At 44.6% G+C, this 12,383-nt stretch overlaps 3 protein-coding genes across 12 annotated transcripts; 2 read left to right on the forward strand and 1 right to left on the reverse strand.

The window, feature by feature from the left end:
- The first annotated feature begins 112 nt into the window (after nucleotides 1-112).
- LOC120835448 (ras-related protein rab7) lies at nucleotides 113-5,277 on the forward strand. The gene is made up of 6 exons (XM_040204376.2): nucleotides 113-575; nucleotides 2,440-2,502; nucleotides 2,699-2,825; nucleotides 3,289-3,507; nucleotides 3,623-3,751; nucleotides 3,857-5,277. Exons 2-6 carry the CDS (start codon nucleotides 2,450-2,452, stop codon nucleotides 3,950-3,952), a joined length of 624 nt encoding a protein of 207 aa, XP_040060310.1. The 5' UTR covers nucleotides 113-575; nucleotides 2,440-2,449; the 3' UTR covers nucleotides 3,953-5,277.
- A 5-nt stretch (nucleotides 5,278-5,282) lies between these two features.
- Nucleotides 5,283-8,053, reverse strand: hmces (5-hydroxymethylcytosine binding, ES cell specific). Of its 2 annotated transcripts, none has more exons than XM_078092369.1 (7): nucleotides 7,678-8,053; nucleotides 7,301-7,518; nucleotides 6,827-6,970; nucleotides 6,496-6,720; nucleotides 6,007-6,161; nucleotides 5,743-5,935; nucleotides 5,283-5,662 (listed from the first exon to the last, which is right to left on the reverse strand). In XM_078092369.1, the coding sequence occupies exons 2-7, from the start codon at nucleotides 7,487-7,489 to the stop codon at nucleotides 5,471-5,473; spliced, it is 1,098 nt and encodes a 365-aa protein (XP_077948495.1). In that variant the 5' UTR covers nucleotides 7,490-7,518; nucleotides 7,678-8,053; the 3' UTR covers nucleotides 5,283-5,470. The 2 variants fall into 2 exon arrangements, with proteins under 2 accessions (XP_077948495.1, XP_077948496.1); XM_078092370.1 differs by having other exon boundaries at nucleotides 6,535-6,720; nucleotides 7,678-7,982.
- LOC120835444 (tubulin monoglycylase TTLL3) lies at nucleotides 7,815-12,273 on the forward strand. Of its 9 annotated transcripts, none has more exons than XM_078092364.1 (13): nucleotides 7,815-8,323; nucleotides 8,418-8,583; nucleotides 8,850-8,953; nucleotides 9,057-9,207; nucleotides 9,311-9,366; nucleotides 9,489-9,617; nucleotides 9,718-9,832; nucleotides 9,961-10,249; nucleotides 10,338-10,486; nucleotides 10,565-10,808; nucleotides 10,958-11,217; nucleotides 11,406-11,581; nucleotides 11,687-12,273. In XM_078092364.1, the coding sequence occupies exons 2-13, from the start codon at nucleotides 8,475-8,477 to the stop codon at nucleotides 12,140-12,142; spliced, it is 2,238 nt and encodes a 745-aa protein (XP_077948490.1). In that variant the 5' UTR covers nucleotides 7,815-8,323; nucleotides 8,418-8,474; the 3' UTR covers nucleotides 12,143-12,273. The 9 variants fall into 9 exon arrangements, with proteins under 9 accessions (XP_077948490.1, XP_040060302.1, XP_077948491.1 ...); XM_040204368.2 differs by having other exon boundaries at nucleotides 7,818-8,323; nucleotides 8,421-8,583; nucleotides 10,562-10,808; XM_078092365.1 differs by having other exon boundaries at nucleotides 7,818-8,323; nucleotides 8,421-8,583.
- Nucleotides 12,274-12,383: the final 110 nt, after the last annotated feature.

Consider the following 12,383-nt stretch of genomic DNA (forward strand, 5'->3'; position numbering starts at 1 on the left):
TCGTACATTGCTAAAAGAGAGGACACATTTCACTTAAAACATCAGCATAATATTAAAGGCTCGGGTAGTTTCAATGTTTTCACTTGCTCTTATGTTCTTTTGCACCGTGTGCCTCTGGATCTATATTTTAACGTTACGACATGTGTTATTGTCACTTCTCGGGGTTTCTGTGTAACAAGGCGTGTCCAGGGGCGTGACGTCAGCTCTCGCCGACAGAGGTTGTTTTGGAGGAAGTGAGCAGACGTCGGCTAGCAGATAGCACGTTAGCTCGACAGGAAAGGCAAGCGTCAACGGTAGCGGGGCGAAGCAGACCATTGTACCAAATCGCCTCCGTTGAACGAAGGGGGGACATCGGCAGTGGCAGATTTGACTGTGATAAGTAGTTAGCCGCGGAGCTAGCTACCGGAGGCGACTCAGCTGTCGACGCTTTAAGCGGTGTGTTTTCCTACGGCGGACGTTTATAGGAGCCGTTAGCTTGTTAGCTAGCCTGCGCGTTAGCTAACGCTTCCGAACCGAGGCAGAAGAAAAGTCCAGTCTTGATACATTTTTTTTTATATCGCTGGATCATCGCCCAGGTTAGTTTCTGCTCACGTTTCTTGCTGGTTTTACTAACGATGTATATTCACGATACAACATCAGATGTCGTCAACCAAGTTCAACATTTGTTAATAAACCTTGTCCAGTTAACGTTAGCTTACATTAAGAAATGTCACTGGTGTGGAAATTGTCAGCTTCCACGGTGTGTAAAAATAGTTACATAATAGTGTTTAATCAACGATACTATTACCCAACCAACTATTCATTGTCTCTAATTACTTACCCCGCAATCTAGCAATTGAATCCCTAAATGTAGTGTTTAATACCGCGGCAGCCCGCTGCGTGAGTGTCTGTTTGACGTCTTCACGGTTAGGTAACGTTAAAGAAGTGAGACGGGACTCTCCGCTTCAGTTTATTTAGTGGAATTAAATACACTAGGAGGGATCGAACGATTGATCAAAGCTATGGATTATAACGGTTAGTGTGTAATGTGTGCAGCCGCAGCCGCAGCAGCAGCAGCAGCCTTTGGCGTGCTAATCACGCCTGCCAAGTCATGGCTCCGTTGGTCCTGTGTTCTGTAACCATGTGATCGGTCCCTGACACGGTGTCATGAGGTGCAGATTATACGAGCTGCCGCAATGGATCCGTGCTAGTTTCCCCCCACAATGGCACGGGTGTGGATACAGGCTCTCGCCTTTTATTCACATACGTTAGCTTGTTGCAAAGTGATGTGTGGCGTAGAACTATTCTAGATTATCATTAAGAACGATCATGATTTCTTTCACCTGAGCGGAACGATGGTTTAAAGTGGGTAATAGGGTTTGGAGTTTGGTCCTTGCAGCAATAGATAGTTGGTTTATTGTGATAAAAGCAGATTTGGTCAAAGAAAGAGAGAAAGAAGAGTGTCAGCGATGACTTGAGCTGCTCAGAGATGAGAATGTTTCTAACCACCACCAGTCATTGGTTTGGTACAATAACAAAAAAACAATCTGTACTTTTGATGATCCAGCTCATGTAAAACCACATGTATGGTTGACAGTTTTGTTGTCCCTTTCAGTATGACATCATGTAAAAAATTGGGGGAATTCATTTTATTTTATATCAAGCCAATATAGATTAGTTATCGGGGGAAGGACGAGTTAATTAGAAGAGAGAACTTAGTTAAGTTTAGTTTCCAAGTAGTTTAACTAAAATCTGAGTTCTATCTCAATAGTGATTGAATTTCGACACCTGTTTGATAGAACAAGTACATTTATCAATTGCAAGCTTGTGTTTTAGTACAGCATAGACATGTAATAATTAATATGATTCGTGGTTCTAACCGGGAAATGTTGCCGTGTGTGTTTCACTTTTGTTTTCAGTTTGTTGTAATGTCCAGCCTCGTATAGGTACAATGAAACACAGTTGTTTTTTTCCCCATTGAATGGTTTGCATAAACATCACCAAATTAATGCTTTACAGTTTAAAAATAACAAAAACAGCTGTGGTGCAAAAATAGTAGCGCCGCCATTGTTACATTTTGGATACAAATGAAAAAAAAAAGTGTAGTGAATTGTTTCATGAGCCGTATGTGGAGCCCTGTCACAGTGCAGCATTGCGCTTCCTCCCCGTTACTGTATTTGTTTTTGTGAAGTGAAGGAAACTTACGTATCGGAAAGACACTGTGCTCCGTTTCATTCCGGGAAACGTCCAATTTCTTTGGAGTGTATTTGCAGAGGCACACGGGCCTTATCATCTTTCTGTTAAACTCGTTGGCCCATCCGAAGGGTCGTCCCCGGGGCACGGCTCCTGTTGTCCTCTTGTTTCAGCAATCGCAGCGCCGGTCCGTCTTCTATTCAGGACCCCCCCCCCCCTCTTATGTAACCCTTTTTTTTTGTGTATTTATGGTTGTTGTCTTTATAGCTGTGGCACAATGACATCAAGGAAGAAAGTACTACTCAAAGTCATCATCCTCGGAGACTCTGGGTGAGTAAGCTACGGGGTGAGACAACAACAAAGAGTGATGCTCGATGGGTTATTGTAAAGAAAACACCTAATTGGAGTGTTTGATTTGGTCTACTAATACTTTCATTCAACAAGCTACCTCACCCACCAATGCATCCCAATGATCTTTTCTGTGTCGCTTGTTTCTGAGTCTCTCCTGTGATTTATTTCCCACTAGAGTTGGGAAGACCTCGTTGATGAACCAGTATGTGAATAAGAAGTTCAGCAACCAGTACAAAGCCACAATAGGTGCTGATTTCCTGACGAAAGAAGTCATGGTGGACGACAGACTCGTCACAATGCAGGTACGGAGAAATGATGCACTGGAGAATTCCACTTGTCTCATTAAAACACGATCATCCGATGAAAGACAATCACGGGATGCAAAATGTATTTATAAAACTTTTAATTTGATTAAGTTTAAAATGAGCTGGAGAACTGATCAGTTCTGCTCACTTTGATTCTTTCCATTTAATGTTTGTGTTGTGCACACAACACAGAGAGGCTACAACACTGCCCGTTTCTACACAAACAGAATTATCTCTGGCAATGACGGGACGAATACAAACCACTCCGTCACCCGTCAAAACGAATCCAACACCGACAAAGTGTCTAGATTTAATCAGCAGTTTAAGTTAAATACCGGAGATTAAGTAGATCTGATTAACGTGAACCGGTCAAAGTATTACCGTAATCTCTTCCATTACACTGATCGGATGTTTCTGTGAACGTAAACACACAGCGTTTTTATCTGCTGTCTGTCTTTAGATTTGGGACACAGCAGGTCAGGAGAGGTTCCAGTCCTTAGGCGTGGCGTTCTACCGCGGAGCAGACTGCTGCGTCCTGGTGTTTGACGTGACGGCGCCCAACACCTTCAAGACACTCGACAGCTGGAGGGACGAGTTCCTGATCCAGGCCAGCCCCCGAGACCCGGAGAATTTCCCCTTTGTGGTGCTGGGCAACAAGATAGATTTGGAGAACAGACAGGTCGGTCCAGATAATCCCAATCTTTTGTTTTTCAAGGAAATGTACAAAAAGGCTTGGATTAAACGGTCATGTTCCCATGCGTCTAAGTTTGACCGCAGCTATTTCTTGGTTTCAGGTGACAACCAAGCGAGCACAGGCTTGGTGTCAAAGCAAGAACAACATCCCATATTTCGAAACCAGCGCAAAGGAGGCAATCAACGTGGAGCAGGCCTTCCAGACCATCGCACGCAACGCCCTGAAACAGGTGACCGTCCGGCAGGGAATCCTGTCTGGTGGCTTCCATTGATGGATGCTGTGAGATTGTACCGCGAAAGCAGGGAGATGCAAGTGTTTTTTGTCTTGATTCCAGGAGACCGAAGTGGAGTTGTACAACGAGTTCCCCGAGCCGATAAAGCTGGACAGGAACGAGCGAGCCAAGCCGTCAGCGGAGACCTGCAGCTGCTGAGGGCCCTGAAGATGGGTGGGGGTGGAGGGTGGGGGGGGGGGGCGCCGTCTCTGTCTCTGCCCTCGCTACCCTGTCTTGCCTTGTCTATATATCCCTTATCCCATGGCCCACTGTGTTAATCCCTAAAGCCCAACATACAGGCGGCGTCCCACTCATCGAGTATACTGCTACAAACAAAACATGCGCTCGCCTCACATGTAAACAAAACACACATTTTCTATAAAAATCGGAGTCTCCCAGCCTAAAGAACACCCTATGGAAGAATCATGGAATTTACTCGTATGATGCTTATTACTTGCCAGTGTTTTCATGATGGTGGTGGTTTGGGCTAACCTTGTTTTTGGTTCCATATATATATTGCTGCTTTCATGCCCAGTTTTGGTTTGAACTTTTTGTAAATGGAGACATTCTATCTACATGTTTGTGTTGAGGGGACACAATGCGCCCCCCCCCATTTCCCCATTTTTTTCTCATTTGTGTTGTAGCTTAATTTTGCTTGACTCGGAAAACACTCGTTACCATGGTTCTACTTTACCTCACACAGTCTAAAAAAAAAAGTCTGAGCTGAAGCAGTCAAATATCAGAATGTGTGAAAGTGCATGTGGGTCACAATAATATGCTGCTCGCTGATTCTCTCAAATTGGCACATCATTGAAAATCTAGTTCCATGCACTTTGCTGTCGTCCTCAATTCCCTCTGGAGCCACAGTAAACACATTCGTAGCTCAGGTTGAGGACGTGGTTTGAATCCAGACTCCTTGACGTAAAAGCTGTCTGTCCCTGACGCGTCTGTTCGCTGGTCCTCTATTGGGAAAATGAAGGCGTGTCATGTAATCAGTTATTCTTGCTACATCTGTCGAACCAAATGAAGACAGCATGTCGTTCGACCCGATAGCCCCAGAGAGGAGAGATCTTCCTTGAGTATAAATATCATTCATTACTGAGTACTATTAGTTAGTAAATTGGTTTTTACCGCCAACAATCGGAGGACTTTGTATATTTGCAAACCTCTCATCACTACTATTTTGTTGTAAATCTCCATATCCGTCTGCCAGTTGCTCGTGTTGGCAAACAATTTAAGTGCTAACATTACTTTTAACCGATCAGATCTTTAACCGTCTGTTCGTATTATGTTAAAACTTTGAAATGCATTATAGATTACAAGATAGCATACATACTGTAACTTTTGAAAGAATAAAAAATTAAAATGTTTGGGGAAGTATTTGCATTAGTCATTATATTATTAATATGAAATGCTTAGCATCTACATTGTTTTGAAATGTCTTTGCATTTCAAGTAATAAGGGTAATAAAAACCTTGATTAAACATGCTGTCTTTATTTCTGAGATTTATTGATACCACCTTGCAATAAAATAGTCTCTGTGTAGCAATTTTATTATTTTTAAAACAGTTAACGAGCAAAAGCATGTTTTTCTCGCAACTGTCAAGATAGTTGATTGGAATAAATAATGTCTAAATGGTCTTTTAAGCACTGCCGTTTCAGTCCCAGTTCATCTCTTCATTTGGTTCTTGGTTTCTTATTGGCCCCCTGAAGCCACTGTCGAAGTGCTCCTGTAGACTTGCACTCAGCCTTTGCCTCGCTTTCTTGCTCTTCTTTAGTCTCACACGCGGAGGGCTCCTTTCTCTTTGAGGGTGCGCTGCTCTTCAGCCAGCTCATCATCATCTTACTGCTGGCTGTGGGTTTGGGCTCCTGTGAGTCAAAGGTCAGATTGCTTAGCTTAAACCTTTCAATTCACCACAGGAAGTCAAATGACCCAGTGTATCTGATACCTTTTTGCTGTTGGGGTCTATGGGCTGAAGGCACTCCGGAGAGTTGTTGCGAGAGTTGTTTACTAATGAAGAAACTGGGTGAAAAGTCAACGTGTTCTTAGACTGAAGCAGTTTCATGGCATCTTGAGTCTTCACCTCTCCAAAATCCAGCCATCGTCTCACTTCTTCCTCTCCATCCAGGACCGCTGGCATCCTTAACCGCAGAGGAATTTAAGACTTAGAAGAAAATGGAAAAAAAAGGGTTTCGTCCTTAACTGTCCTCACCTATCGTGAATGCCTTCCAGGTTCATGGAAGCGTTCACAGTGATTACACTGTATGTGTAGAGGGGTTCTCCACCACCAGGAGGTGTCCAGCAGTCAAACAGTCCAGCCATGGTGAGCAACTTCCATCCAGTCCACTCACTTAGTGGTTCTCCTCCCTGACCAACAACAGCATGCAGCAAACGAGTACAGACAGAAGAATTAGCAGATTTATATATACATATTTATATATATATATATATTATGATTTGATAGGTTTTGATGCCGGTACCAGGCTAAGGATTGTATCAAATTAAGTATGAGTTTGCATGTGGCGTGACATTTTGAAAGAAACACCTGGAGGACACATGCACATTTTGGCTTTGGTTCGTCTCCCACACAGGATATTTTCAGTCATGGTAATTTCCGCCCCAGCTGCATTCTCTCTACTTCTCATCTGGATGGAAGTAGATGTTCACGGTAGTAATATTGCTATAAAACCCCAATATGAACCTCTGTCAAGTCAGGGGAGGCCTTCCCTGGAGGGCTCACTGTCTCTGAATTCTCCTTATTGCGGGCTGAGGTCGCGGGGTCATCCTCATCCTCAGTTTTCTTCTGACTGGTTCCCTGGGTCTGAGGGAAGTAGATGAAGAACGGCTGCTTGTCTTTTGCCTGCCTCTTCCACTCATAAAAGCCATCAGCCAGGATGACGCAGCGCTGTCCTTTTATCAGGGAGTCCTTTGGGGAGAAAGTGAATCGACATTGTCGTGCATACATCCAGCAGAGACTGCGACAGAAAATACTAAAGGACAAAAAAGCTTAGCAGCGCGTAAACCGCACGCACCTTGTAGGTTTTCTTCTCCAATATATTTTCACTGCGGCAGTTGTTGGTACTGTATTGCATCTTGCTGGGATCGTTCTCCTTGAACCAGGAAGGAACCAGACCCCAGCGCATGGAGGCCAACACACACTCATCCACAGGAGCATTCTGCAGGGAGTGAACACAATAATAAAGGGCCAGAGGTATATTACCCTATTCAATGCAATAACTCCTCAGTATATTCCAACTTGTGGTGGCTTTCAATGGTCCTTCATTTTGAGACTGTGGCAGAGAGGCATTAACGAGTTGTGTCTGTGGTTAATTATTTTAACTACTAATTAGGTGTGTGTTGCTGTATTGAATTCAGATGCATCTTGCAGTGTGTCCCTCCCCTCGACAGTTATCTACCAAAGGATAATTTGTTTTGAGATGTAACGTTGACAGCTTCACACCATGGCTTCCTATTCTATTCTATTCACTTGAAATAGTTTACCACACCTTATCAAAGTGCCTCTGGGACAGCAGGACGGGACTCATAGACTGGGGGCTCTTGTTGTAAGAGGGTCGGTAGGTGTCCGCGTCTCCATCCCTCCAGCGGGGCTGTCTGCGCTGCCCTGCCCGGGTTCTGTAAGAGCAGGCTCGGCTCACCTCGTCAGAAGCCAGCGTACACGCGGTTCTTCCACACATTTTGGGCGAGAATGGAACTCTTCGGCCGCCTGAGAAAGAATTTACGGCGAGCGTTTAAAATGTGTTAGGCTAACTAACGTCAAGTTAACATGTATTCCGTATGGCTTAAATTGACTTTAGGAAACAAAATATTTATTTTAACAGAAAATACCACCAGTAACGCGTTTAGATGATATTGGTCGGCCTACCTGCTTGCGTGTGTCCGAGTCGTAAAGTTGAGCTCTATTATATTTCGTGTTATTATTAGCATGGCTGGAGGATGCTAACGTTAAGCACGTGACGTAAACGGAGGGACTTTCGCGGGCAGAGATTTACCGCACGTGACCCCGTGACGTAGTGCAGCCCCAAGATGGGGCGTAGTACACCCCGCAGAAAACTATCAAATTCAAAATAATAACAACAAAAAACCATAGCGTATTAATGTATTACATATGAGTAGTATTACTTAACACACACACACGGCCGTGTAACTTTTAACATTTCAAGTTTCCGTAAGTGGTAACGTTAGTATCGGGAGCTGTCTATCCAGCAGTTGCCATGGTGACAGTAAACCGGCCAAAAGTCAGGCAGTCTTCCGGTCAAACTCCCTATTCTTGTCAGCAGGTGAGGGCAACAAACGCTAAATCAGGAGGTCAACGTTTTGCTTGAAATAGTATGTATAATGTATACCGTAATCTAGTCGAGAAGACAGTGTCTGCTGCTGGCTACTTTGCCAATACGTCAATATAGTCGAGTATTAATGTTGCACCACGCCTCGGGTGTTAGCTTATAAACCTGACAGGTGAAGCCTTCTCTGCACAGCAATTTGACCTACTTTATGGTCCAATGCACTTGGTAAGATATTGACCTGCATGAACACTAGCCAGAGAGACACCTGTAGTTATTTACAGTGTTTTATTCATGTGGACGTAATCGTACTCTCCCCTAGCAGTCCTTCTCTGACCAAACCATGAAGTCAGAGCCAAAGAAAAGGTTTCACTGAAGAATGAGAGCTGATGTTAGTATGGAGGCCACCAGGTCAAAACAGTCTGTCCAGCAGGGGCGAGACAAACACCAGGCTACCGCCACACCAAACGCAACATACCCAGGCGGCGGTGAGAGAGAGAATGCCACAAAGGAAACATGGTGTCCACTTTCACATGCAAAGGATCAGACAAATTTTACTGGATCTCACTGAGATGTATTTTCAATCATATTAATCTTGAGTTACCTCTTCTTTGATCTTGCTCTCCCTGCAGTTTATGTACCATGTCTACATATTGCATATGTGTGCTTGCATTTTACCCATCAGATAATCTGCAAAGAGCTTTTCAGACAAATAATCACATAAACGATTCAATAGATTTTGTGTGTGTGTCAGATACACCTCCTAAGGGCAAAGCTTGCCGCAGCTTCGTCCGTTTAACCGTTCTCAAACAAGAGACATTGAAGAAAGCAAAAGCCATGGCAGAAAATGCTGTGAAGGTGTGTTAACATCACTGGATCTACTGTAAACAAGCTTTCTGACCACCTTTCTGATTGTTCCACAGAGTTGTTGATTATGTTTGTCTGCTTTGATTCCTCTCAGATGCATAAGGTGTTCTCAGTCCAGGGCCCTTACTCTGTTGTCAGGACAGCACTCAGGGCCAGAGGCTGGGTGGAACAGCGCATGCACTGCCCAACCCAAAACAATCACCGCCATCCCGGCAATGAGAGCAGAGCCTGCAACACCGATGCTGGTGACGGTCATCTAGAATGACTCTTTCTGAAATCATGTTGCTATTACTGGATGTGGATATCTGTCTTTAGCCTATCATTTATTTACATAATCCTTCTTCTCAGATAACTCCGGCAGTCTCGTAAAAGAGCAAGATCCAGATGGACTGTATGGTCTCATGGTAAAAATAACATTTGTGGTTGTAGGCTGACATGATATGCAATGGCCGAGAAGTGAAAGATTGCTGTTGCCGGGCGTGTTAAACATGGTGCACAAGTAGCTCTCACACTTTCCCTCATACAGTCTCGCCTGGTGCGGAATGAAATGGTTTATTTCTATTGGACGAACCGTAGGGACACCATCAACACCAACAGCTTGAAAAAAGAACAGATTACCAACCATTTTGCAAAATCAGAAAGCTTCACCACCAAGGTACAGTTACATGCTAAAACCATTTGTTACAGCAAAACAAATAATATTCAGTTTTATCTTGTCACAGCCAGCATCATTCTATTTTCCTTTTCTTTGTCAGGTGGGACTGTGTGTGAACCTGAGGAACCTGTACTGGTTTGATTCCGCTGACCCAGACACCTTCTTCCCTCGCTGTTACAGACCAGGAGCGCAGGATGAGATGCCGGCTTTCATTGGTCAGATCCGACCCAACGGCCCATCAAACTATACACCTATCTCTTTTCTATATGTCCAGCATCCTTCCACTTTGACTCGCAGAGAAAAGCTTAGAACACATGCCTCACTGTCTCTGTCCTTTTTGTAGCGGACTACAGGAGGACAGCCTGCAGCAGTTTTTTGAAGTACATTGTGGAGAGAGAGCAGGGTGTTCAGAGAGTGGGAAACAGCCACAGCATTCGAGATGTGAAGAAACCAAGCAAACTGCCATCTAGTCCAGTGATTCTATCGCAAATGCTTGATAGCGCACTTAAAGTATGTCACGAGTTTCTGGAGAGTCTGGAGCATCGTGACATTGACATACGCTCTGAGACACCACCGACACTTACAAAGGAGGAGTGGACAGAGTTCATCAACGGTTACTACCTCGCTGTTCAGTGAGTACTGTGTGAGGAATAATAGTAAACTGGCAAACCAGAGCGCTATTGAGTATCTAGTATACAGCCTTTCTGTTTCCTCGCTCAGTGAAGGAGTCGAGATCGAGAACAGTGACCGTTTTGTGACCTGCTGCAAAGCCATGCTACAGAGGCTGAGGGAGGTCAGTCCACAGCAAGACATAGACGGCACAGACAACATCTGGATCATCAAACCCGCAGCAAAGTCTAGGGGCAGAGGTGAGAAGTTCGACACTGTCAAACTCTTCACGTGATGTATAACATAGTCCTGGCTGACCTGCAACACCTGCCTAGTAGGTATCAAATGTGCCCGGCGTCTGGATCGTATTCTCAGCCTGGTGGGCGGTGATCCAACCCTAAAGACAAACAGCAAGTGGGTAGTGCAGAAGTACTTGGAGCGACCTTTGCTGGTGCACGGCACCAAATTTGACATTCGGCAGTGGTTCCTGGTCACCGCCTGGAACCCTCTGACTGTGTGGTTCTATAAAAAGTGCTACGTGCGCTTTGCTACGCAGCCTTACTCACTGCATACACTGGACAGGTAAGACGGGAATACTAAGAAAGAAGTTGGAGAGTAGGAGCAGCGAGAGGCTCTAATCACTCCCTCCTAATTCATATTTCAATATTCAATCTCTCCAATTCCCTCTCATTTTTCTTTCTAATCTTGGCCTCTTGATCCCATTCTTTCAGCTCTGTCCACCTGTGCAATAACTCCATCCAGAAGCACCTGACACCCTCCCGAAAACGTCATTGCAGTATCCCAGTACACAACATGTGGTCGGACGACCAGTTCCGGAGATTCCTGTCCAGCCAGGGCCGGGAAGCTGAGTGGCAGACAGTGATAGTCCCTGGGATGAAGGAAGCTTTGATCCACACAGTGCAGACAACACAGGATCAGATGGAGTCACGCAAGAACTCATTTGAGCTCTACGGTGCTGACTTCATGTTAGGTAGAATGGGATCCCTCTAAATGATGCCATATTACAGGATCTGTTATAGGACTGCAAATGTAATGTGTTTTTTCAGGAGCTGTAAAAAGCATTTACTTATATTCCAAATGACAGCACTTTTTTAATAAACACAATTGTGAAAACAAAGCAATAATTACAACTTAGATATTTTGTTCCGCATTACTTAGGTCAGGATCTGCGTCCATGGTTGATAGAAATCAATTCCAGCCCCACGATGGCCGCCTCCACCCCTGTGACAGCCCGGCTCTGCACTGCTGTGCAGGAAGACACGTTACGCATCGTCCTGGACTGGACGGCAGACCACACTGCAAACACCGGAGACTTTGAGCTCATACATAAGCCGGTAAAGCAGAGTTATCCCCCACCCCCTTTTCGGCTTATGGTGTACATTCAAATGTCCCACTTTGAGAGGGAGATTTACATCACTTCCAATGCTTTCTGTCTCTAGGCAGCAGTAGACGTGCCACAGTATGTGGGGGTCAACCTGAATGTCGATGGCTACAAGATCCCGGGCCCCTGCTCACTTCCTCCAATGCGGTCACCCAACCGTTCAACAGCAAAACGCCACGGCCCCGTCAAGAAGCAGCCCAAAGCAGAAAAAGTAACGCCTCTGCCTAAGTTGTTGTCAAAAAGTGCACAGAGTCAGATCAATTACATCAGCAAGGGGGTTACGCCACCTCCTGCTCCTCCTCTCCCCCCTGTGCCAGCTCCTGTTAAAATCTTCTCACCTAACCTGCCGATGACTATAACAGCAAATCCCCTGCACATAAGCCCCGCGTCCAACTCTGTACTTTTGTGGAAGAGAAAACCAAAGGAGGTCCAACCCCACACATCTTTGTCTCTGTCCAAAACAGTCCAGACAAGCAGTACCTTGAGTGATTTTGTTAATGCTTTGGGGTCATGACATTGTCAATCTAATAGTAGATTTCCATGTCTTGTTTTTTACTTTTACTACAATTGTAAATGTTTCAATGTGATAGAACACAAAAGTGCCCTTGATAATTTGGTTAATAAACATAATGTGTACTTTGTACTATTTTGCTTTGATTGCTAGTAAATATACTTTTAATACTGAATATGTTCACAGAAAAGTGTGAGGATTATTGAGAACAGGGAAACTGTTTCAGTAATGTTGTTACTTTTCA

The sequence above is a fragment of the Gasterosteus aculeatus genome, chromosome 17 (genome assembly GCF_964276395.1).
Source record: "Gasterosteus aculeatus chromosome 17, fGasAcu3.hap1.1, whole genome shotgun sequence".
Classification (NCBI taxonomy): Eukaryota; Metazoa; Chordata; class Actinopteri; order Perciformes; family Gasterosteidae; genus Gasterosteus; species Gasterosteus aculeatus.

Coding starts and splice junctions, on each gene's coding strand:
- LOC120835444 (XM_078092362.1), top strand. CDS start 8,738: ATGTCTACATATTGCATATGTGTGCTTGCATTTTACCCATCAGATAAT. Junction 10,250..10,337: donor GGTTACTACCTCGCTGTTCA/GTGAGTACTGTG, acceptor TTCCTCGCTCAG/TGAAGGAGTCGAGATCGAGA. Junction 10,487..10,561: donor AGCAAAGTCTAGGGGCAGAG/GTGAGAAGTTCG, acceptor ACACCTGCCTAG/TAGGTATCAAATGTGCCCGG.
- hmces (XM_078092369.1), bottom strand. CDS start 7,489: ATGTGTGGAAGAACCGCGTGTACGCTGGCTTCTGACGAGGTGAGCCGA. Junction 6,971..7,300: donor CCCAGAGGCACTTTGATAAG/GTGTGGTAAACT, acceptor CACTCCCTGCAG/AATGCTCCTGTGGATGAGTG. Junction 5,663..5,742: donor TAGACCCCAACAGCAAAAAG/GTATCAGATACA, acceptor TTTGACTCACAG/GAGCCCAAACCCACAGCCAG.
- LOC120835448 (XM_040204376.2), top strand. CDS start 2,450: ATGACATCAAGGAAGAAAGTACTACTCAAAGTCATCATCCTCGGAGAC. Junction 2,503..2,698: donor ATCATCCTCGGAGACTCTGG/GTGAGTAAGCTA, acceptor ATTTCCCACTAG/AGTTGGGAAGACCTCGTTGA. Junction 2,826..3,288: donor ACAGACTCGTCACAATGCAG/GTACGGAGAAAT, acceptor GTCTGTCTTTAG/ATTTGGGACACAGCAGGTCA.